This window comes from Panthera uncia, chromosome B1 (genome assembly GCF_023721935.1).
Source record: "Panthera uncia isolate 11264 chromosome B1, Puncia_PCG_1.0, whole genome shotgun sequence".
Taxonomy (NCBI): domain Eukaryota; kingdom Metazoa; phylum Chordata; class Mammalia; order Carnivora; family Felidae; genus Panthera; species Panthera uncia.
Window position 1 is genome coordinate 59,324,595 of NC_064811.1, and position 23,904 is coordinate 59,348,498.

The 23,904-nt window shown below is 45.7% G+C and overlaps 1 protein-coding gene across 1 annotated transcript in view; it reads left to right on the top strand.

The window, feature by feature from the left end:
• The window catches only part of PARM1 (prostate androgen-regulated mucin-like protein 1), a 108,312-nt gene that overhangs the window by 51,413 nt on the left and 32,995 nt on the right, over positions 1–23,904 (top strand). Inside the window, exon 2 of the mRNA XM_049632090.1 lies at positions 17,423–18,145. Within this exon, the coding sequence (XP_049488047.1) occupies positions 17,423–18,145 (723 nt within the window). The remainder of the gene's footprint in view (positions 1–17,422; positions 18,146–23,904) is intronic.

Below are 23,904 nucleotides of genomic sequence, written 5' to 3' on the forward strand. Positions count from 1 at the left end.
CGGACGCTTAACTGACTGAGCCGCCCAGGCACCCCAAACTTTTTTTTCTTTAAAGAGAACCTTGCTTTCCTTTCTTTGCTCGGTAGTGTTTACTTTAATAAAGTGTAGCTTTATTAGAGTGAAACAGAAATTGAAGTTATCATCAAACACATTCCTCTCCAGGGTGTGTGTGCAACCTTACATAGAAAGGAGAATTAATTTTGTCTGAATGGTTCGGAAAGGTTGCTTGTATCTTTTTTATTCTGCTGTCCTTTGCTTAGGTCATAAATGAAAGGACGGATTTCAGAGAGAGAAGCCAAAGCCAAAATGCTCTTGATTCAATTACACAGCAAATAGAAATGCTATTCCTGATCTTGCAAAGAATTTGGCTTTTCTATGTATCATTATTTGATAAGGACTTAATAAAAGGTAGATTTTCTGGATGAAGACTTGTGAATGCGATTCCAGCCCCATAGCCATACCAAGCAAGCAGAGACCTTCTGCTTCAGTCTGCAGAGACCCAACTAACAGTTGATAAGTGCTTTTAGGGTGAGATGTGATGCTGTCATGCTAAAAATAGCCTCTGAGCTGGACAAGAGGCGTGTCAGTAGTCTGGCTGGGAGATAATCCCTGCCAAAGGATATGTGGGTGCCTGTCCTATAGTCTAAAGAATGACCCACCCATTTCTTTCTGACTGGATATATGAGGAATTTGTACGTTTGGCTTGACTGTGTGTGTGTGTGTGTGTGTGTGTGTGTACGCACTCATGTGCACATGTACATTCATTTGTAGCTTAATATTTAACCATAGTGTAAACACTTGCCTTTATGGCTTCCATATCTACAGGAATAAGATCCTCCTTACAAAAGGACTTGCAGAATTGCTGAAATAGTTAGATTTATCTGAAACAAACCCCAGGTTTGCCTCTTGTGGGCTGGGTGACTTTGGATGGACGGATGAAGAAATCATGGCACTTATATCTATCTATATCTATATATCTATCTCTATCTCTATGTATATTAATTCAGCCTTAAAAAAACAAAGAGATCCTGCCATTTGCAACAACATGGATAAACCTGGAGGACATTCTGCTAAGTGAAGCAAACCAACACAGAAAGGAAAAAAAAAAAAAAACAAAACCAAAACTGTGATCTCACCCATATGTGGAATTTTAAAAAGTCGAATACATAGAAGCAGAGAGTAGAACTGTGGTCACCAAGGGGCTGGAGGTGGGGAAATGGGGAGAGACTGGTCAAATGATACAAAGTTGCGGATACACAGGATGACTAAGTCTAGAGATCTAATGTATGGCACCGGGACTGCCGTGAATAATACTGTGCTGAATACTGGACGTGTGCTAAGAGTAGATTTCAGGTGCTCTCATCACACACACAAAAAAGGGGCACTTACGTGAGGAGATGATACGTGAGTTAGCTTGACTCACATAAGTCATTTCACTTTATGTGTATATGTATAATCATCATGTTGTACTCCTTAAATATATACAGTCTTTATTAAAAATAAAATAAAAGGAACTTGGATAAGGGAAGGTAATGCCAGAAATAAGGGAAGGAGCTGGTGGAGAAGATGGAGAGGAGGAAAGGTGACCAGTTGCTGGACTTACTGAGTTTGAGTGCAAAGCCCAAATGGCATTTGGAGATAGAGCACTGGAACCCAGGAGGCTGGATAGGTTGGCCTGGGAACTGCTTTTAAATTAAAGCCATGAGTAGGGTGCCTGGGTGGCTCAGTCAGGTAAGCATCTAACTCAGGCTTAGGTCATGATCTCGCGGTTTGCGGGTTCAAGTCCACATCTGTCTCTGCACTGACAGTGTAGACCCTGCCTGGTATTTTCTCTCTCTGACCCTCCCCCACTCACACTTTCTCTCTCTCTTTCTCTCTCTCTCTCAAAATAAATATATTCCAAAAATTTTTTAATGTTTATGTATTTTTGAGAGAGACAGAGACAGAGTGTGAGCAGGGGAGGGCCAGAGAGAGAGGGAGAGAGACACGGAATCTGAAGCAGGTTCCAGGCTCTGAGCTGTCAGCACAGAGCCCGACGCGGGGCTCGAACTCAACAACCCCTGAGATCATGACTTGAGCTGAAGTCGGACGCTTAACCGACTGAGGCACCCAGGCACCTCAAAATAAATCAACTTTAAAAAAGTAAAATAATAAAATAAAATAAAATAAAATAAAGCCATGAGGGGGTGCCTGGGTGGCTCAGTCGGTTAAGCATCTGGCTCTTGATGTCAGCTGAGGTCACGATCTCACACTTCGTGGAATTGAGCCCCGTGATGGACTCTGCACTGACAGCTGTCTGCTTAGGATTCTCTCCCTCTCACTCTCTCTCTTCCTCTTTATCTCTCTCTCTTTGCCCCTCCACACCAAACAAATAACTAAATAAAAACCTAAAATGCAGCCATGAGCTAAACCTGCCTCGGCCTCAAATTAAGCACACGTGCATTCGGTGTCACTGTGTCATCCATCCCAGCGTTACCGGAGGGAATTTAGGAATATGTTAAAGAAGTGGTTCAGAAGGTATCAAATGGGCAGAGTTACTTTTTGCATAAACTTTCTCTCAGGAGCAACACTTATCAATTTACTCTAAGTGTACCGAAGCAAAAAAATTACTCTTCGAGTTGAGCTACCAATTTCTGTATCTCTCCCGTCAATCCATCCAAATTAGCTCACGCCGCCGGCCTCTGTCCTCCCAGATTGATGCGTTTAATAGCATCCGTCAGCAGGGGCTGCAGAGCAGCATTTTCTTGGATCCCGAAGATTTTCATCAGAATACGCTGTACTCCAGTATCCCCACCGATGGTTTTGCTGACACTTTTCCTAGCAGAGGTGGCCTTGTGGCAGAGACACTGAGAGGAGCGCCAGTCGGGGGCGGGGGGGGGGGGGGGGGGGGGGGTGGTGGTTAACCAATGAAACCCTGGAGACGATGTTTATGCGGTTGTGTGTACCCAACTAGTGATTTACGGTGTTTTAAGCAGCGACGTAAACTCGGCGATTAGGGAGAGCAGGCTAATTCTTTCTGGAGTGGTGAATGCGTTCAGGAGCAAGAGCATGAGAGAGTCTGGGTTTCTAAGCAAATTAGAAATCAGAAAGCTGCTTTCCACAAGCGACAAATTAGGAAGTAATTAATCACATCAAATGAGGATTCACCGTGGAATCTCTTCACACAGCCAGTTCCCCTCATCACTTAACGTATTTGATTAAAATTCATTACCCCACAACATCTCTTCTATAAAGCGTGGTTCCTCATACTGATTTCTACTGATTTAGTTCATTATAGGGAACGTTTCTGCGGAGAAGAGTCACTCCTCCGAAATTAACCGGGTACCCTGATAGCACATAAACTGGAAGTAAGCTTTGTCGCCACTGAGCTTTTGCCCTTCACCCCTTCGTGTGAGCTGTGAGCCTGCACATGTGACTGGAGGCGCCTACAGACCCAGTCCCCCCCTCTTTATTCAGGGAAATAATGGGTACATGGTTCTCTGTTCCCCTAGGATGCTGTGCCTATCTTGGACAACATAGCAGGACTCGGACCACATTCCACGAGAAGATAAAACACAGAGTCTTCTCCTGGAGTGTCTGGTGAGGAATGAGGTCTTCCCATGCGGTGTTTCCATCCACACAGTTGTCAGCCCCCACCCAGGGTTAGTTCTGAAAAGTGACACCTCTCAGCCGAGAGACCAAGTGCAGCACTGAGGCCCCCTCACCAGAAAAGGGGTTAATGACTGGAGACTCGACTCTCAGAGAGGAGAAGCAGCATGTCCACGGCACCGTGCGTGGCCTTGACACCCGCAAAGCGCTTCCCGCCTAGAACACTCAAATGAGTAACAGACCGCATTCTCACTCAGATGTTTATAGATGAGAGAGATCCTCCGATCCTAGGGCTATGTCCTGACACTGGAAGGTGTTTTTTTTTTTAACTTGTTATTTGAATTAACACACCATGTAGCATTAGTTTCAGGTACACAATATAGTGTGATTCAACACTTCTTTCTATACGTTACCCAGTGCTCATCACGACAAGTGCACTGCCGACCCCCTATTTGCCCCAACCCCCCACCCACCTGCCCTCTGGTAACCATCAGTTTTTCTCTACAGTGAAGAGTCCGTTTCTTGGTTTGCCTGTCTCTGTCTTTTTTTTCCCCTTGGTTTGCCTCTTTTTTTTCCCCTCTTTGTTTTGTTTCTTAAATTCCACATATGAGTGAAATCATATGGTATTTGTCTTTCTCCAACAGATTTATTTCACTTACCATAATACTCTAGCTCCATCCATGTTGTTGTAAATGGCAAGATTTCATTCTTTTTGATGGCTGAGTAATATTCCATATTTTTATATATACATATATATGTATACATATATATACATGCATATATATGCATATATACGCATATATACATGCATGTATATGTATGTATACATATATACATGCATGTATATATATGTATACACATATACATATATATGTATGTATGTATACATATATATGCATGTATATATATACATATATACATGTGCATATATGTATATATGCATATACATGCATGTATATATGTATATATATGTATATATACATGCATGTATATGCATATATATATATACACACACACACATACATGTATATATGTATATACATCACCCTTTCTTTATCCATTCATCAGTCAGTGGACACTGGGCTGTTTCCATAGTTTGGCTATTGTTGATAGCACTGCTGTAAACATCGGAGTGCATGTATCCCTCTGAATTAGTGTTTTTGCATTCTTTGGGTAAATACCTAGTAGAGCAGTTGCTGGATCCTAGGGTGGTTCTAATTTTAACTTTTTGAGGAACTTCCATACTGTTTTTCCAGAGTGGCTGTACCAGTTTGTATTCCCACCAGCAATGCAAAAGACACCCTCTTTCTCCAAATCCTCACCAACATCTGTTGTTGCCTGAGTTGTTTATTTTAGCCATTCTGACAGGTGTGAGGTGGTATCTCATTGTGGTTTTGATTTGCATTTCCCTGACGATGAGTGATGTTAAGCACCCTTTCATGCCAACACTCTGAGCTTTTAAACCTGTTATTTAGGAGACAGTTTAAAAGGCAGAAAGAGAGCAAAAGCACAGAAATTATAATTAATTAATTCAGTGTGTTATTTCATAGCCTACCAATCCCTTTCACCTGGTTGTTTATCTGCTTGTTTATCTGCTTCTGTCTTACTCTGTTCAGGCTGCTGTAACAAAATTCCGCAGACCGGGTAGCTTAGAAACAACAGAAATTTATTTCTCACAGTTCTGGAGGCTGGAGGGTCCAAGATCAAGGCACCAGCACTGTTGAGTTCTGTGGAAAGCCCTCTTCCCGGCATAGCTGGTATCGTCTCTGCATCCTCGCAAGGTGGAAGGGGCTGGAAGTCCTGTGGGGTCTCTTTTATAAAAGCACAAATCTGGAGCACCTGGGTGGCTGAGTGTGTTGAGTGTGCAACTCTTGATTTCAGCACAGATCACGATCCCAGGGTTGTGGGATCGAGCCCCCAGTAGGGCTCCACGCTGTGTGTTGCCCCTGCTTGAGATTCTCTCTCTCTCCCTCTGGTCCTCTCCCCAGCTCTCTCCCTCTCTCCCTCTATCTTAAAAAAAATAAACACTAATCATGTTCATGAAGGCTCCACACTCATGATCTAAGTACCTCCCAAAGGCCCCACCTCCTAATGCTGTCACATTGGGGGTTAGTACTTCAACATATGAATTGGGGGGGGCACAAACATTCATACTATAGCACCCACCTTTCAGCACACTTGACAAAACAGATGATTTGTGTGGGGGAAGAGTGGGAGAGGAGGAGTCACGACTGCTCCAGTGTCAGAGGTCTTTACTCAGAAGCGTCAGGTGCAAAAGGCATAAAGCATCAACATACACGGGGGGAAACTAGAGTCAAATTGCCGCGGTGAGTGGAAAGGCTATATGAAATATGAAACAAATCTATCTCCCCCAGTATGCCTTCTTCCATAGCAGGCGCGCAATAGGGATTGGTCACATTGGACCTAAACAAACAAAAGTCTAATTGAATTTTTAAAAAGTAAGCTGCGAAGCAAAGCTTAAAATTTAAAAATAGTGGGAGGATGCCATTCTCGTGAGGGTGTTCTTGCCTGAGAATAACGAGAGGCAGGTCCTTGGTGGTTAGTTAAGTGCTGTTTCCTCAGCTTGCTCAGCCTACTGAAGCCACTCAGCCTCATTCATGTCATATCAAGATTCATGATGAAACCACCCAGGACTCTCTGAATGTTTTTTTTTTTTAATAAAGTGGAAAAATACAAATCACCTTTAGCTGTTTTTTTTTTCCTTTCTGAGGCATGTTGTGGGTGTATGAGGTGGCTCAGCGTCCAGAAGCATCAGCCTAGCGAACACCCCCAGAAACGCTGACAGGCCTTGTTGCCTGTGGCTTCGTTCAAGGATGTGGGGGCACTCCATCTCCAAGGCTCACAGCTGATGCCATGGGGAGTAATAGTCTCTCTCTGATTGTGCCTAAAAAGTGCCTTCTGCAAATTATTAGCAGATTAAAGGAGGTGAAGGCAATAGGGCCCAGTTTCCGATTAGATAGTGGTCAACACAATGGCCTAATATTTACTGAGCTCTTACTTTGTGCAAGGCATTGGGATGAGCTTTTTTACATAGTCTCTCATCTCAATTGCAAGTCATGAGAAACCTGACCAATAGTGCCTTAATCCCCAGCAGCATTTATTGTTTATTTAACAGGAAGTCTGGAGACAAGGCAAACCAGTCCTGGCTTGGCAAGATCAACAGTATTATCAAGGAAAAAGGCTCTTTCTCTCTTACGCCTTCATCCTCCCTAGTGGATTGACTTTCACTCTTAGCTTCACAAGATGGCTACCACTGTGCCAGACATCACATCTGCATTAAAGACAGGAAGGAGGCAGGGGATGAGGGGGGACACCTGGGGGCTCAGTCAGTGAAGCGACCGACTCTTGATTTCTGCTCAGGTCGTGGTCTCATGGTTTGTGAGTTCGAGCTCTGTGTCCGGCTCTGTGCTGACAGTGAAGAGCCTGCTTGGAATCCTCTTTCTCCCTCTCTCTCTGCCCCTCCCCTGCTCTCTCTCTCTCTCTCTCAAAATAAATAAAATAAACATTAAAAAAAATTAAGACAGGAAGGAGGGGGAAAGAATAGGTATGAAGGGAATTTCCCTTTCTTATATATGCCTTTCATTAGAAAGCAAAATTTTTCCAGAAGCCTGTTAACCTACATCCCATCAATCTCACTGTGCAGAACTGGGGTCCACAGGTTCTTCTAGCTGCAGAGGAGACTAGGAAAAGTGCATCTAGCTTTCACAGCCTCGTAGGGAGGCAGGCAAGAGGGGATTTGGAATGGATGTTAGCTTAGTCAAGCAACAGTGTCTGCCTTGTACATATTATTTATGTCATCCTCACGATAGATGTACAAAAGGAATACTGTAGTTATCCCCATTCTGAAGATGAGAAGACGATAATCAAGAGACTTGCCCGAGATCGATCAGCTAATAAGTGGTTGGGCTTATAGCTTTCAACATAGAAGGCAGCCATCTAGCAAGGTGGCTAAGAAGGCAAGTCGCTGAGATAGATTGCCTTCTAGACTGAATCCAAGCTGCACCACCTCTGAGTTATATGTCTTGAGAGGTTATTTAACCTCTTTTCACCTTAGATGGCTCACCTTAATGCTTATAAAGTCCCCAGAAAATTTGGCTTGGAGTAAGCACTAGAAAAGTGTTAACTAAGAAGATAGGAAGCAAGCAGCTCATTTATAACAGCCCTAAACTGGAAAGAGCCCAAATGTCTGCCACTGGAAGAGGGGATAAATAGATTGTGGTGTATTCATACAATCGAATACTGTCCAGCAATGAAAAATGATGGGTTATTAAACATAAAACACAAGACAGTGTTATTACAGTGAGTGAAAGATCCAGACATAAAAGTACACACTGATTCCATGTATGTGAAGTTCAAAAGCAGACAAAACTAATATTTTGTGATAAAAGTCAGAGTAAGAGTTACCATTGGAGAGTTAAGTCTGTGAGAGGGGATGAGGGAACGTTCTGGGCTGCTGGAGAGGGTATCTTTGTCTGAGTGGTGGTTATGCCAGGAAATACACGTGTAAAAATGCATTGATTTGTACCCTTAAGGTGTGTGCATCATACCACAGGTATGTTATATTTTGATTTTAAAAGTACATAAAAAGTAAAAGAAAGAAACTATGAAGCGTACCATTTATGCTGACTGCCATTTCTGGAGGAAACTCTTAGAAAAAAACTGGTGGTAGGAAGAAGAAGGGGGCCCACCAATGTCAAAGGTTATTTGTCTTCTCTCAGAAAGATCTGCTGTCCTGTCCCTTCAGAGGAAACTTCCTCTGAGTCATTAGCCCGGTCATGGAAATATGTTTGCACTGGAGCCATGACCTCTGGGTGATCATTGGTGAACTTTAGTGGTGAGTCAAACAGGAATACAATATCTGATTGCATTTTGGGGCATTATCCTGTAATTAGCCAGATTGCCTACTAATTCACCAAGAAGAATGCCAGGATGCGTCAGTCTGGGATGCCCTTGAGAACTGTCCTTTCAAAGGCAGACTGATGTGGAGCTGGCCATCTAAAGAGCTCCAGCTCTTTGTGTGGAACAAGGGGTCATGGATGGCACCCTGAACTAGGCACAACCTGGGGGAAAAAGTGGGCAAGTGCATTTAGGCTGAAAAGACAGTGGTGACCTCCACCAGGGCTGCCTCGGCCACGGGGGCCATTTGAAACCTAAAAGAAGATTCCCTGGGACACCTGGGTGGTGCCCTCAGTTAAGTGTCTGACTCCTGATTTTGTCTCAGGTCATGATCTCACAGTTCGTGGGTTTGAGCCTTTGGACATCCCCTTGGAGGTGTTAGATTTTCTTCTTCTTCCATCCTATTACCACCCACTGTACACGCCCATATCCCCCTCAACCACAGAACAGCCGATGAGAAGGTTCTCGCCCTCCCTACATTGTCTCTTTCTCTCCATTGCTCTATCCTGAGAAACCCCAATATGGTACTTTGGAATTTTGGGTATCTGTTAGCATCCTTGCTCAGCATAGCCTCCTCCTGGAGACAGACCACCACAACCCCCACTCAACCAAAGAGAATGAGTTTTGGGGGACATCTGACTGACCAAAGACAGATGTGGCTTCTGGGGAAAAGGAAGAAAATGTTACTTTTTTTCTCCAGGAAGTACAACATTCTTCACAAGTGTTATTCCCTCATTGGCATTCACAGCACCCACGGGGAGCCTGATGATATCATTAGTCCTGATTTTATGGATAGAGAAATTGAGTCATACTCCAGGTTTGCAGGTTCTGATTCGGTGGCTGAAAAACAGAAACATTTTTCCTCTTTTTGGACTAGAATTGCATCTCATTTCCATAAACAAAACACTCAGGAGAATATGGCTTTTCTACTTCAAACAAGTGTCTTCTTAGCACAGTTTGATGGCTTTGGGGCATACACATTCTGTCTAGACATACGATAGCCTTCAAATACCATATGGTTGGACCAGACTCTGATTAGTAATGGTTTTGCAGATGTTAGATGAACCTCCTGAAGTGTTGGGTGCCCTCGGTTGGGCAATTTTTGTAAGTGTGAATGTCCCTAATGGTGACTTCACTCAAACTAAAGGACACTAGGACCTAGCTTTGATATTGAAAATTATATGTCATGTTAAGATGAGTTTTATTCTCTCTTTTCCTGTCTGTTTAACAGAAGGGTAGTCCATTCTGTAAAGAGTTGGTAGGGCTGGCCTGTGTTTGGGCCAACTGATCGATGGCCAGCGTTTCAAGAGCTGGTAACTCTGGTCTATATCATGCTCACAGAGGGGAAATTCCTGCAGTCTTCAAAGTGGAAACAAGCAAGCAAAAATAGCAAACGTCTGTTTCAAGACCCGTCTACAATTTCATATTAGCCAATGGTTTTTATGGAACTTACAGACAAATCAGAGGGAAAATGCATTTGTAGCTATCAGGGCCCAGCCTATCAGCCAGAGAACATTTCTGTCTTTCAGAGGGTAGAGGATCCATGTTTGTACTCAATGAATATTTATTGAGTCCCTTCTCTGTGCCAGGCACTAAGACACACACACACACACACACACACACACACAAAACAAGCCGCAGTCTCTATTATTAGGGCTCCCAACGGATGGAAGACAAACGTGGAGAGAAATCATGGCTCAGTGTGCTTCAGTTGAAATCTGTGTGAAGTGCTGCGGCAACTTCACAGAGGAGGGGAGGCTCTGGAGTTCTCGGAATTGGGATGGGAAGAGGGGATTCAGGGTGGGAAGAACAACAAATGCAAAGGCAGAGAGGTAGACAGGAGGCAATATTTCAGATTGCCAAAATATTGTCATTCTAGGGATTGAATTCCTATTATGGGCCAGGCAGTGAGGTATACGTGGTGAGCAAATCCACTAGAGTCCCTGTTCCACGTGCATTCTGGAGGCTAAAGAGGGAGGCACGCATTAAACCAAGCTTCTTGTAAGCAATTACATAGCTAACACGTGGATCGCAGTGCTCTGACATTAAGGGACTGGGTGCTCGGAGCACATGAGAGATTGAGGAGCAGGCGAGGGAGAGATGTAGCAGGAGAATCAGCGAAGGCCCTTAAGCTAACACTGGAATGATGAATAGGAGGAAGTCAGGCAGAGAAAAGAGAGAGCACTGTTTAGGCAGAAGGAATAGAATTAAGGGAAAAGCCTGGTGTGTTTTGAGGGCCTGTTGGGTGCAAGGCTGGAGGGGCAGACTGGGATCACGGAGAGCCTTCCAGGCCTTGCTGGGGATTTGAAGTTTTATCCTCAGTGGAGGGAGAAGCCAGTGCGGGCTTCCTTTCTTCCTCTCAACCGTCAGAGCGGTGTGATAGGGTCCAGTCGGCCTTTTAGGAAGCTCACTGTCGTGGCTGTCTGGCTAACCTTAGCAATCACTTAGCAGCCACGGGGCCTCTGCCAGGCAGGCCTGGCGTGATCCTCGAGACCACAGTCAAAGGCAATGCTCACGCTGACTTGGCAGCAACGAGGAAGAGCCTGACTGCGTTTTGATCGAGTTTCACTGATTGTGCCAAAGCTCTGTCACATGTTTCCTCAGGTACTTGATGAGGCAAGGGCAGGAAAGGACATGCCGGCGGTGGGGGTGGGGGATAGGCAAGCAGCACAGGTAATCAGGCTACCTGGGACTCTGGCACTGACCCAGGCTGCTGCTCACGAAGCCCGGGAAAAGGTGCCAGTTCAGGGCACTCGTTGTCCACCGGCTGCCAATGCTCCCGACTGCTGCTGACGGCCAGTCGGGCGGGGAGACGCGAACACATGTGCACAGTGTGGACTCCCTTCCCCGGAATATCCTGTGACTCCTCTCGGCACTGGGAGAACTCACCTACCCGCCCCAGCTATCAGCTGCCAAGTCCCTTCTCCTAGCAAGGCAATAAACCGGGGCTGGAGCCAGACACCTTTCTTTCATCCATCCAAGTGACACAAACTAGGATATCGGTCTCTCCCATGCAGCCCAATGGACGTGGACGTGAGTCCTTTTCGATCCAACTGAGAATCTGCTTTTCTTCTGAGCATCAGCCTGCCAACTGCTCTCGCAATGTAAAAGCCTCAAGCTGCCCACACTTCAGGAAAGACTGCCGTTTGTTAGCCTACGAGGAGGAATCTCCGATCGCGTTCGGTTGGTCATCATACCCCTAGTATTCTCATGCGGGCCAAGTCTGAGAGAGTCAATCCTTGAGTCAGTCTGTTTCAGGCATGGAGGCCTGTCACTGCCCAAGCAGCGCACATCGTATCTGACAACGTGGGTCACTGTTTTTTGGAACAATGCACAATTCACCTCTAATTTAGAGATTAATGGGTTGGATTTCTTCATCCTGTTTATTCTGCCATTTTCTCAAGGAAATATTAGAACTAATTGTTTTCCTCAAGGCAAAGGGACTCTGCTTTGGGTGGGAAGGTGTATGGGGCACTGCATTACTTTAACTGACTCAACTGCCCCGTCTCCTATGGACGCCTCCTTGCTTACTCTGTAATGGCGGTTACTACAGTACATTCTACCACTATTTTCATGTCAAGGGCAGTGTGGTGTGTGTGTGTGTGTGTGTGTGTGTGTGTGTGTGTGTGGAGTAGGGGGAGCTGAGGATGGAAGGTCTACTTCCGATTCTGTCCCTAAATGATTCTTTCCAGGCGACGTGGCCCAGATCCTCCTCCTAGAAGTCTGAGGTCACTGACACCACTTCCACTCTGAGTCTGTCCCCCGTCTGTCAAATGAGGAGCTGTACTCATTCACCACGTAGGCCCTCTCAGCTCTAAATTTTTTTTTTTAATCTGAGAAAGTATACATCCTTATCTGTTTGACTTACTCAGTTTGGTAGCCCTTGGGAAACACAAGGCCAACATGTAAGAAAGCAGAAATGATACTTCCTCAGACTCTCTCCGTGGTTCTGAACGTTGAAGTCTTAACCCCAATGTAATGGTATTTGGAGATGGGGCTTTGGGGAAGTGATCACGATTAGATGAGATCATGAAGGTGGGGCCCTCAGGATGGGATTAGTGCCTTTGTGGGAAGAGAAAGCAGGGAGCTCGCTCTCTCTCTCTCTCTCTCTCTCCAGGGGGCAAGACCCTGTGAGGACACAGAAGGTGGCCATCTGTAAGTGTGGAATAGAGCTCTCACCAGAAACTGCATAGGCCCACACCTTGCTTGGACTTCCCAGGCTTCAAACTGTGAGAAATAGATTTCTGTTCTTAGAGCCGTCCAGTCGACATGGTATTTTGTTCTGGCAGCCTGAGCGGATGAAGACAGCAGGCACTCCCAAGGACAGTCAGAATAAACCTTGGATATCTTCACACTGAAGATACCCACCACCATGCAATCAGAGCAGTATGGTGTGTGTACCGTCAAATAAGGCACATCAGAGGCTTCTGATGCCTTGTTCAAGGGAAGATAACCAGCACAGTCACAACTTCCTGCATTGTTATTTCGTTAGGAGTAGGAATTGCTTGAATTAGACCGGAATGTATTTTAAGTAAGTATTCAGAAGATATGGGGCACAGATCCTCTGTCCCTCCCTACACTCTGCCCCCCCAACTCTGTCCCTCCCCCACTCATGTTTTCTCTCTCTCTCCCTCTCTGTCTCTGTCTCTCAAAAAATAAACATTTAAAAGAACCTTAAATAAGTATTCAGAAGGTAGCCATGGGAAATGACCGCCTCCAGTCTTCTTTGGAAGCAGGAAGGGTAGGGGTTATTAAAGTACATTAGTCAGGGTTAAACAAGAAAATGGACATTTCTAGCAACAAAACCATTACTGGAGCATGTTATTTTTAGCACTGTAATGATTTCCATGGTACAGCTTTTAGCTCCACTGGAAATGACAATGCAAGTGTCACCCTGAACATCACATGCCTTAAGTGGCATCTTGTGTGTTCTCATCCTTTCAGAACCAACTCAAATGTCATCTCTTCTGTGACTTCTCTAAAGGTCCTCTGAAAATGACATTTGTATATTTTTGCATTCCATGGTCCCTATGCAGATTGGATTCATTGTACTTCAGGGGTCCCACTCTAACCTGCTTTTGCTTCATCGAGGCAGTTACCACATCATATTTCAGGAAGTCAGGTGTCGTTTCCGTCCTGCTGGATATTGAACTCCCTGAGGACAAAGCTATAGACATAGAAGCTACTCAATGAATGAATGAATGAATGAGTGTTTCTTTGTATATGACTTATTCCTAGTTTATCCCAGGTTTCCAAAGATTCTGACTCGGCTACCAGACTGAGACTGTTTCTCCCTCCCTCTGCCAGTCTGTTCAACGATACTGTCAACAGTAAACATTACCATTTTTGTTTTGTGGCCACAGAATAATGAGCCATGGGAGCTACCAGGAGGCAGAGCTAGTAAGCTCCAAAGGTCACATATGAAGGTCTAGTGTTTTAATAATCTTTCTCCCAACTGTTGTTTTGTCTATATTTGAAAGATCTCTTGATCTGTATCCATCCTGAAACCATTGACACTTCAGAACTGCCAAAAGTCTGCCCTAGCAACATGGACTATTATGTGGCTAACTTAGGAGGTCTGCCCTCCTGTTTCCTAGGACAGTCGCCCTCGTATGGTTTACGGTCTTGACCAACTCCTTTTCTGTAAGATAAAACCAAGTGCTTTGATAACAATCCAAATGTTAAATTTGGTTAAGCATGAGAAAATTATGTTTTCAGGATAGATTCTGTTGCACAACTTTTCATCAGTTGCTGAGGCTACTATGCACAAGAATGAAGAAGTAAGCAGTTTTATCCCGAGTGCCTGAATGCATCCATATACATCTTTCCCCCCCTTCCTCTGTGCTGGAATCTAGCCCATGTTTTATTCCTTATGAATTTTGATCATGGTTGACCATTACCTATATGCTACCCCCAAGGAAATCTCCTCAGAGTATGGAGGGTTAAATAGCTGAAGACCCAACATGACATCCGGGATAGGTATATGTCATGGTAGAGTGACATAGAGTGAGGCTGACTTTCAAAGCAAGGTTCCTTCCCTCATGTTACACCCGGTAGGCAGCCATTGCTGAGGTAGCTATGATGGGTGTGGCCATACTAAGGGATATATAGAAGAGAATAGAGAGATTCTGGGGTATTTTTGAATGAAGTTCTTAAGTTAATTCATTTTCCTCCCTTCCTCCCTTCCTTCTGCAAGTACATACTGAGCACTTACTATACCTAGCCACTGTCTGAGGCAAACAGCAATGAATAAGATCATGTCCCTATACCCTCATGGAACTTATATTCTGATAGAAGAGAGAGAAATAAATAAATAAATAAATAAATAAATAAATAAATAAATAAAATGATTTCAGGAAGAAACTATTTTATTTTACGAAACACAAAAATGACCAGAGGGTATGGTGGTTCCTCAAGCAATCAAGCATAAAATTACTATATGACCCACCACGTCCACTTCTGGGTATATGACGAATTGAAGGCAGGGTCTCAAATGGATATTTGTACATTCAGATTCGTAGCATTATTCACGGTAGCCAAAAGGTAGAAGCAACCCATCGAAGTCCATCAATGAATGCATGGATGAATACAATGTGGTCTATATAGACAATGGAATATTATTCAGCCTTAAAAAGGAAGGAAATTCTGGGTGGAATTTTCTGGGAAGGAAACTCTTGGGTGGCTCAGTTGGTTAAGCATCTGACTTTGGCTCAGGTCATGATCTTGCAGTTCATGAGTTGGAGCCCTTCATCGGGGGTCTCTGCTGTCAACACAGCAGATCTTCTGTCCCCCCTCTCTGCCCCTCCCCTGCTTGTGCACGCGCGCTCTCTCTCTCTCTCTCCCTCTCTCTCAAAAATAAACATTTTTTTTAAGTAAGGAAATTCTGACACCTGCTGCAATATGAGTGACCCATGAAGACATTATGCTAAGTGAAATAAGCCAATCATAAAAGGACAATTATAATATGATTCTACTTGCTTGCATTACCTACAGCAATCAAATTCATAGAGACAGAAAGTAGAATAGTGGTTTCCAGGACTGGGGAGAGGGAAGAAAGGAGAGTACTATTATTTAATGGTGCAGAGTTTCAGTTTGGAAAGCTAAGAAAGTTCTGGAGATGGGTTAGTGGTGATGGTTGAACAATAATGGGAAGGTACTTAATGCCACTGAACTGTACCCTTAAAGATGGTGAAAATGGTAAATGCTATGTATATTTTAACAATTAAAAAAGTAATCTTTTAAAAAAATAAGCAAGGAGCTAGCTGGAGTAGGAATGATTATAGTTAGGATCATCTGGGAAGGCTCCTCTGAGAAGGAGGTGGCCATTTGAGTAGAGACCAACTGGAATGATGAAGAGAGCATGGGGAGACAATGGGGGATTAGTTTGGGATTTTGTTCTAGGTGCAGCAGATAGATGGCTTTGGAGGGTTTTGACCAGTTGACGAACATGATCTGACTGATCACTTTAAAATATGCTGGCTGCTATGTGAAAAGTAACTGAAAGGGAGAAAATCTGAAAAGCAGAAGACCAATGAAGAGACTATGGCAATAGTCTAGCAAGTGACTGGTGGCTCAGGTGATGTTGAGATAATGGGGGAGGTGGTGAAAAGTGATTAAGTTGGGATGTTTTCAAGGTTGGGCCATTATAATTTGCCAATGAATTTGATGTGCAGTATGAGGGAAAGAGATGACTTAAGGTTTTGACTTAAGGTTGACTTGGTTTTTAAGTGAGCAGCTGAGTGAGAGAGGGTGCCAACGACTAGGGGAAAAGCTAGTTGGGGGGATGATAAGGGGCATGGGAGTCAATCAAATGATGGTTTACATCAAGGGGCGCCTGAGTGGTTCAGTCAGTTAAGCGACCTACTTCAGCTCAGGTCACAATCTTGCAGTTCCTGAGTTTGAGCCCCACATCAGGCTCTGTGCTGACAGCTCAGAGCCTAGAGCCTGCTTCAGATTCTGTGTCTCCCTCTCTCTCTGCCCGTCCTCTATTCATGGTCTCTCTCTCTCTCTCAAAAATAAACATTAAAATTTAAAAAAAATCAAAACCCAGTACTAGCAGAGTGATAGCACATAGAAGCCATTTATTAAGTACTTGAATGAAAGAATTAATTAGTTAATTAAACGGAATGTGTAAATGGAGGGAGGAAGGAAGGAAGGAAGAAAAGAAACTAATTCTAAGTTTTACAAAATGTGAAGGAGAACATTTTGCAAGATGGTACGATTGTAAAGACCCCAGCTAGAATTTGAAAGAACTGGGTTCCAGTCTCAGATGATATTTCCAAACCTCAAATTCCTCCTCTCAGCTTTTATTCTGGGATTTCCCCCCCCTTTCCTCCTTCACAAGGGATGTGTCCACATCTTGACTCATGCCAGCTGACAAGCCCATAGCGCCAGCATCCCTGTGCATAAATGCAGAGCCCACAATCCTGGGACAGGGAACAGCCAATCAGTGAGCTCCCCTCAGAGGGACCAGCCAATCAGTAAGCTCCTCCAGCTGTGCGCTCACCAACCACGCCTTCCCCACCCTCAGCACATACCCTGGGTATCACTGCAGGCATTGGGGAACCAGCCTCTCAGCAGTCTGGACAAATCCCCATAAAGGTCAGTTCCTCAGAGAGTCTCACTATTTTAAGGGCACACTTCTAAGCAAGCAGGAGACGAGATGGGTTCATTCAGTGTGTTGGCCGGGCTCGTGTTGCCTGACCCACTAATTATTCTTACGGAGCCTTCGGGCTGGTTCCTACTGATAAGTCACAAAGGGAGGAGGGAGCGGTTAGCGGGAAGAAAACATTTAAAAGTCACCTGCACAACTGGGGAGGCGCAATGCAAAATGAGAAAGATCTGTGAACGTGCTATAAAGCAGCCTTGCCTCCCGGGTTTCCACACATTCACCACGTTCGTACTGGCTTTTCCACAGGGCTGAGGGTCCAGAGCCTGCCTACATCAGGCCCCTTGCCTCTTTCTCTTCCGACAAACATCTCGTCGACCGGCATCTGGACAAGCTCTCCGCAAAGCCCCCCTGCCTCCCCGACCACTGGCACATCCGTCTTCCCAGTTACGACCTCGGCTCCAACACCTACACTCCCCAAGAACGTTTCCATAGAGCCCAGAGAGGAGGACACCAGCCTCCCGGCCTCTCACTGGGAGCGCAAGAACACAGACCCCTCCGCAACAAGCGGGGAGCACTTGACACCCACGCCCTCAGAACACAGCTCAGGCACTCCCAAGGCAAGCGTGCCACCCACAGGGTCGCAGTCCCCCTCTGAGACCCCAGCTCAGTCCCCCGCTGAGTCCCCCACCGAGTCTCCTGCACTCACCTCCCCTCAGGCTCCAGCCTCATCACCTCCACCCCTGTCAACCTCACCCCCCGAGGTTTCGTCTGCCTCCTCTGCCAGCACCAACCACAGCTCTGCTGAGACCAGTCTCAAGCCCACAGGAGCCCCAGCCACACCAGAGTCCCCAGCAGAAGAGCACAGCTCTGACCACACACCCACTTCGCATGCCACGGCAGAGCCCGTGCCAACGGAGACGACGCCCCAAGCGACAGTGCCGGCCAAAGTGACCTGTATGCTGATCGACGTCGAGACCACTGCCTCCCCCGGGGTGATCATGCAGGAAGTGGAGCATGCTCTAAGTTCAGGTGAGTCTCAGTCACTAGACCACGGAGATGTTAAGAATGCGGTTCCGCTAACCCAGCACAGTAGGTTACATTTGAATTTGGGGGTGCAGTGCCTGAGCTGAATTCACAAGAATGTCCACAGAAGTGCAAACTTTGCCTTTAGTCACGTGATAATTTCTACAGGATATCTCATTATTACAACCAGTCTTTACAATTTGTCTTCACAGATGTCACAGACAATGGCAGCAGATGAGACAGTATAAGCAAAGGGGGTAATGAGACAGTATAAGCAAAGGGGGGTGTGGCTTTTGGGCAGCTTCCTGGGTTTTAGTTCCGGCTCCTGACCTTGGGCAAGTGACTTCATCTTTTTGTGCCCTTACTTTTCCTTATCTGTAAAATGGGGACACAAGGGGTTCTATTGTACATGATCCTTGGGGAGATTCTATGAGATGCCTGTGAAGTGCTTACTTAGTAAGTGCTCAGGACGTGTCAGTTATTAGTATTTTTCTCAGTGTATTAACGAAGTGCTTACTTCATGGAAACCAGTAAAGCAAAGTAGGGAGGGGGCGGGGGGTGTGTGTCGAGAACTTGGCTGATTCTTTATAGTCACTGCTAGAGTTCATGGGAAAGACAATAAATTTTACAGGACATTGGATTTGTTTTTATTCTCCCAGCAGCCCTGTGAAGTCAGTATTATTTTTATCTTGATTTTCCAATCTCGGAAATTACAGTGGAGGGAGATTTAGGGTCTCTTCGAAGGTCCCATGTGTGTGACATTGACGTAAAAATGGTAAACTTGAGGGTATTGAGCAGGAATAGGCTTTAGTGGGAGCGTTTGGCCTCCTGAGCAAGAAACAATAAGGTGAGAGCAGCCAGAAGGTGAAGGAGGAAATGGCTCTGTGGCCCCTTCGCTGGGACAGTCCTGCCAGAGCTGTGGGCTGCCCTGGGAGTATTCAGAATAGAGCCACACATGACCAGGTGGAGTCAAAGGAATGGCTGTGACCAAGGAGAATTGAACTCCCGTTTAACGATGAAAACCTCTACGAACAGAAACTCCAGTAAGCAGTGGAGGTGGGGAGAGAGGGCTAAGATTAACAAGACATGATTCCTCACGGAAGATGAGTTCACTAGGGGATGAAGTCCCGAAGAATTACACGTTCTGATGCCGAAGGCCTAATACATCCGTGAGAGTCCCGAAAGAGACAGCGATGCAGTCAAACGGGGGTAAAGGAATTAATTACGAAGGTCCAGGGTAACCACAGGGGAGCATAATAGCAGAGCTATTGTGAGTCAGGCCTTGGAGGAGGGAACAGTCACCAGAACCCACAAGGAGAGTCTTGTAGAACAGACCACCTTGACAGAAGCACCGACTCTTGGTTGAGAGACACAGCTAACCCTGAGAGTGAAATAAATAAACCTTCTGCCCTCCCCGTCTCCCTTCTCTTAGATATACAGCCAGAAGCGAAGAACGGGGAAGCCCATGGACGTCGTCCATACAGGTCAGCCTCCCGGAGGGCCCATCAGAGAGCAAAGTGGAGAAGGGTACAGTAGAGAGTGGCACACCCAGTTGAAAGGCTGATTCGTCTGTGCAGCCCCCGTCCCCATTGGCACCCTGTTTACACCTCCGGCCAGCACTCATCACAGTGCCTTTCGGTGTGGTGTTGTAGGATGCTGTGCTCCCAGCCTGCAGGTGACCTCTGTAACGCGGACCCAGTTCCTGGAACAGGGTGGGTGTTGACTCAGTGTCTGAAGGACTGTCCCTGTCAAAGGTGCCAGCAAAGTACTGGCTCGAAGTGGCCTTCATCTCTTCTCTCTTCCCTAGTTCAGGCCACGACACCACCCCCGTGACGCCGTGTCTTCGGCTTTCTGGCTGATGGCCCTCTCTCCGAGTTCTGTCCCCTCCGGGATACTCAGACATGGTGGATTAAGATTCCTGAGCACAGATTCTGAGCCTGCCATGCATAAATCTCCAGAATCAGACACAACCTACCACTTTCTACAAGTACCATAGTTCCATGGGCTGGATTATCTGAGACCGTCCAGTTCCAGTGCTCTGGCCTGTGTTGTAGAACCTGTGTCTCGATGTCCTCAACTCTAAGCCAACAGAGTCAAGAGGTGCAAAATTAGTGACAGAGCTGGGTCATGAACCTTTATAGCTCTAGGGAATATTACACCCAGTAGCAACTCCGAGGTGAATTAAGGAAGGAAGGAGGGACTGATTTGAGAAGAGAGATGGGTGGCAGGGTGAAGAGAGATCGGGCCAGTGTACATTTCATAGACCAGAAAGGATTTATTCTTGTGATCTATTAAATCAAAAAACATTTCCTCTGCATCCACCAGTATACTGTGCTTGAGGCAGAGACGTGGGAGACCTGTCTTTGAATCTTTGCAGTTTGAGTAGAGAGAAAGGGCGCAAGTAACTGTTAATACCATTAGAGTGACCACATTACTTTCTAACCTGAGTATAAACTGAAGTGTGTGGAAGGATCTTTGAGCAGATGGGGTACAATCTGTTCGTTCGTTTCAAAGGTGAAGAAATTATGTCCCAGAAGTTTGGAGGGCCTCACCCAAGGTCACACCACCCAGTGGCAGAGCTGGGCCCAGAGCCCAGATCCTTAAAACCACAATCAAGTCTTCTTTCAACAGCCGGTGTCTCTGCGCTCCCTCCTCCCCCAGCCCCGCAGGCCCAGCAGCACCCAGAGACCGTGCTGGCAGGTTACCGTTTGGGGGTGTTCGTGTTCAGATGCGTGAGCTGCCCTAATTGTGGCAGTAATAATACCACACTTTTGTTTAGCATTTTGTCTTATTCTGCATGAAGTTCACATGGCATATTTTTATTGGCCCAGGGACTCATCCATTCAACAAATATCTAGATACAGTCACCAACGAATAATGCTAAAACAAGGTAAATGCCACGGCAGTGAAATTTGACTAGGGGATCAGGGAAGGTTCTGTGATGGAGGGGGCACAGGAGCGGGGTCCTAGGAGCGGAAGGGAATTTGGACCTAAAGAGAGACAGGGCAAAGGAGATCCAAGCACCTGCGTGCAAAGTAGGGAAGCAGTGGCAAAGTAGTTCAGAATCTACCCAGCAGCTGCAAGCCCCAGAATTGCTCTTGGTGAGTTTTCCAATGCCCTCCACGTCTGCCGAGTCTAGGGGTTGAGGCCTGGCTTGACCTGACCTTTCCACAGCATTTGACAGGGATGGTCACTGCCCTGGTCTTTAAAGCGCAGTCTCCATCTGACGTCGAGGACACATCTCTCATTCCTTCACCTGCCTCGCTGACCACTCCTCCAAAGTCCCTGCATCTCACCCCCTCCCACACCAGAGCAACCCAGGGCCAGTCCTGCCCTCCTCTCTGCTGACCTCTCCACACTCATTCCTGAGATGATCTCATCCCACCACAGGACTCACCATGCCATCCACATGCTGATAACTTTGAGACAGAAAGTTCTATCCCTGTTTCGTTTCGGTGAACTAAAGACGTGTACATCCAGCTGTCAGCTAACTCGTATTTCCACGTGCGTGGCTCGTAGGCGTCTTGCACTGAATATGTATGTGGTAAGGTCCTGAAATCCTCAGCCCCTGACCTGCTCCTCCCTCACCTTCCAGAAACCTTGGGCTAATCCTGGACTCCTTTCCTCAGAGACTCCTCATGCAGCCCATCAGAACCCAGGCTCCTCTGACTTCGGTCACAGATACGATTTTAATATTCCTGTAATTGATCCCCACTAGCTACATCCTTGCCAGAGAGATCCCTTTAGAACCCAGGATAGAACCTGTCACTCCCCGGCTCTGACTCTCCTGTTGCTTACCTTCTGAATCAGAGCCAAAGCCAAGTTTGTGAGGTGCCTGCAGTGTTCATGTGATCTAATCTGTGCGGTCTTTCTGCTCTCTTCTTCCACCTTCACCTGCAGACACACCGGCAGCCTTACCATTTTCTGGAAGATACCAGAGACGCTCTTACCTCAGGTCCTTTGTACTTGCTGTTCCCTTTGCCTGAGATATTTTAAAAACCTCTAGGTCTTTCACGGCTCACTCCTTTCCATCAGTCAAGACTTCGGCGGTCATCCCCTCAGTGAGCCTTTACCCTTAGCCCTGTATGAAACCGTCATCCCATCATGATCTCTTACCACTTTCTATCTCATTTATTTAGTGAGTGGGTGTGTGTCTTCTGCCATTAGAATGTCAGCTTCCTGAAAGCAAAGAGCTTGCTTGTTCACGAAGAGGAATATGTAGGCTGCATCCCCAATCCCTAGAACAGAGCCTGACACAGGGTAGCCCCTCAGTAACATTTGTTGAACATGTGAATGAAAGAGTCAGTCAACCAACACCAGAGAAGTTGTTTCATCTCCCTGAGCATTGGTCATGTCATCAGTTGGATAAGAACAGTATCCACATGACTGGATTATTATAAGGTTTAATTAAGAAAGTTACAGCTTAGGGGTGCCTGGGTGACTCGGTCAGTTCAGCATCAAACTCTTGATTTCAGCTCGGGTCACGATCTCACGGTCTGTGGGATCGACCCCCATCCCAGCTCCGCGCTGAGGATGCAGAGCCTGCTTTGGATTCTCTCCCTCTTTCTGTGCCCCGCCCCCCCCCCAAAATAAATAAAATAAACTTTAAAAAAAGAAATTTATAGCTTAGTGACTATTGACCAATGGCCCAGTCAATGTCTGATTATTATTTTACTATGATTTATCATCATTATTGTTATTGCCATTTTGCTGTTGTTATTATTATTTCTGTTGCTGTTACATTTATTGTAATGAAGAACATCCACCATTTTCAACAAACTTTCATTGAGCTTTAACTATGAGTCAGGCATCTGACTAGGTACTGGGGATTTGGCCATGAATGAGACATCACTGTTCTCATGGAGCTTACAATGTAGCATAAACACAACATGGCAAGTAACCTAGTTTAGTGGATCCCAGACTGCATGGAGAGGAAACTCGAAGAAGCAGGAAACAAGATTTCAGAGCAAGTGTTAGAGGACCCTGAGTAGCAGGATAAGGTGGTTTACTTTACTTGCCAGACCATTAAGAGTCATCAAGAGCTTTTGATCAGGAGAAGAAAATGCTGAGAATTATATTTTAAGAATATTCAGTTGTCAGGAACACGTATGGTTAAGTTGCAGGAAGTTCAGTGCTAGAAACACAAAGACCAGTTTCTATGTGGTTTCCAGTTTGCTGTTGCCACTGATAAACCATGTCACTTAACTGCTTTGACTTTAAGGGCTCTTAGCTATAAACTAAATATAAGAGAGACAATCTTTCAGGTCCTTTTGGCTTATCTGCCATGAAATTGTGTATTACAATTGTCTGATGCAGAAGAATGAGATCCATATTCATATGAAGCTGACTGAGAATATATGTGTTCTAAGAGTCAGGCTAGCAGTTGACACAGGTAAGCCCCTTGTGTGATGTTCAGAACATTCCAGTGATGTGATCTCGATGGTGTCTGTTCAACCAAAGAGATTCAGTAACTTACTCAAGTTTTCACTTGAGCACCCAGACCAGGATTGCCATTCAGTTCTCCTAACTGGCCCTGAGTCAAGAGTTTATTCCACTAGACCCATCCTACCTGAAATCACAGAAGTGAAAAGTCAGGGGAGGACTGATGGCCTCCAGCACCACTGTGGAAATAAGCCCCGTGGATGGAGTGTGGCCAGCCAAGTCCAAGGGGTGGTGGGGCTGCCTGATGGAAGGAGAGGCAGGTGGTAGTCACGGCCATCCCGAAGCGGCTCTGCAGGGCAAATGAGTTCTGATGTTTGTTTCTG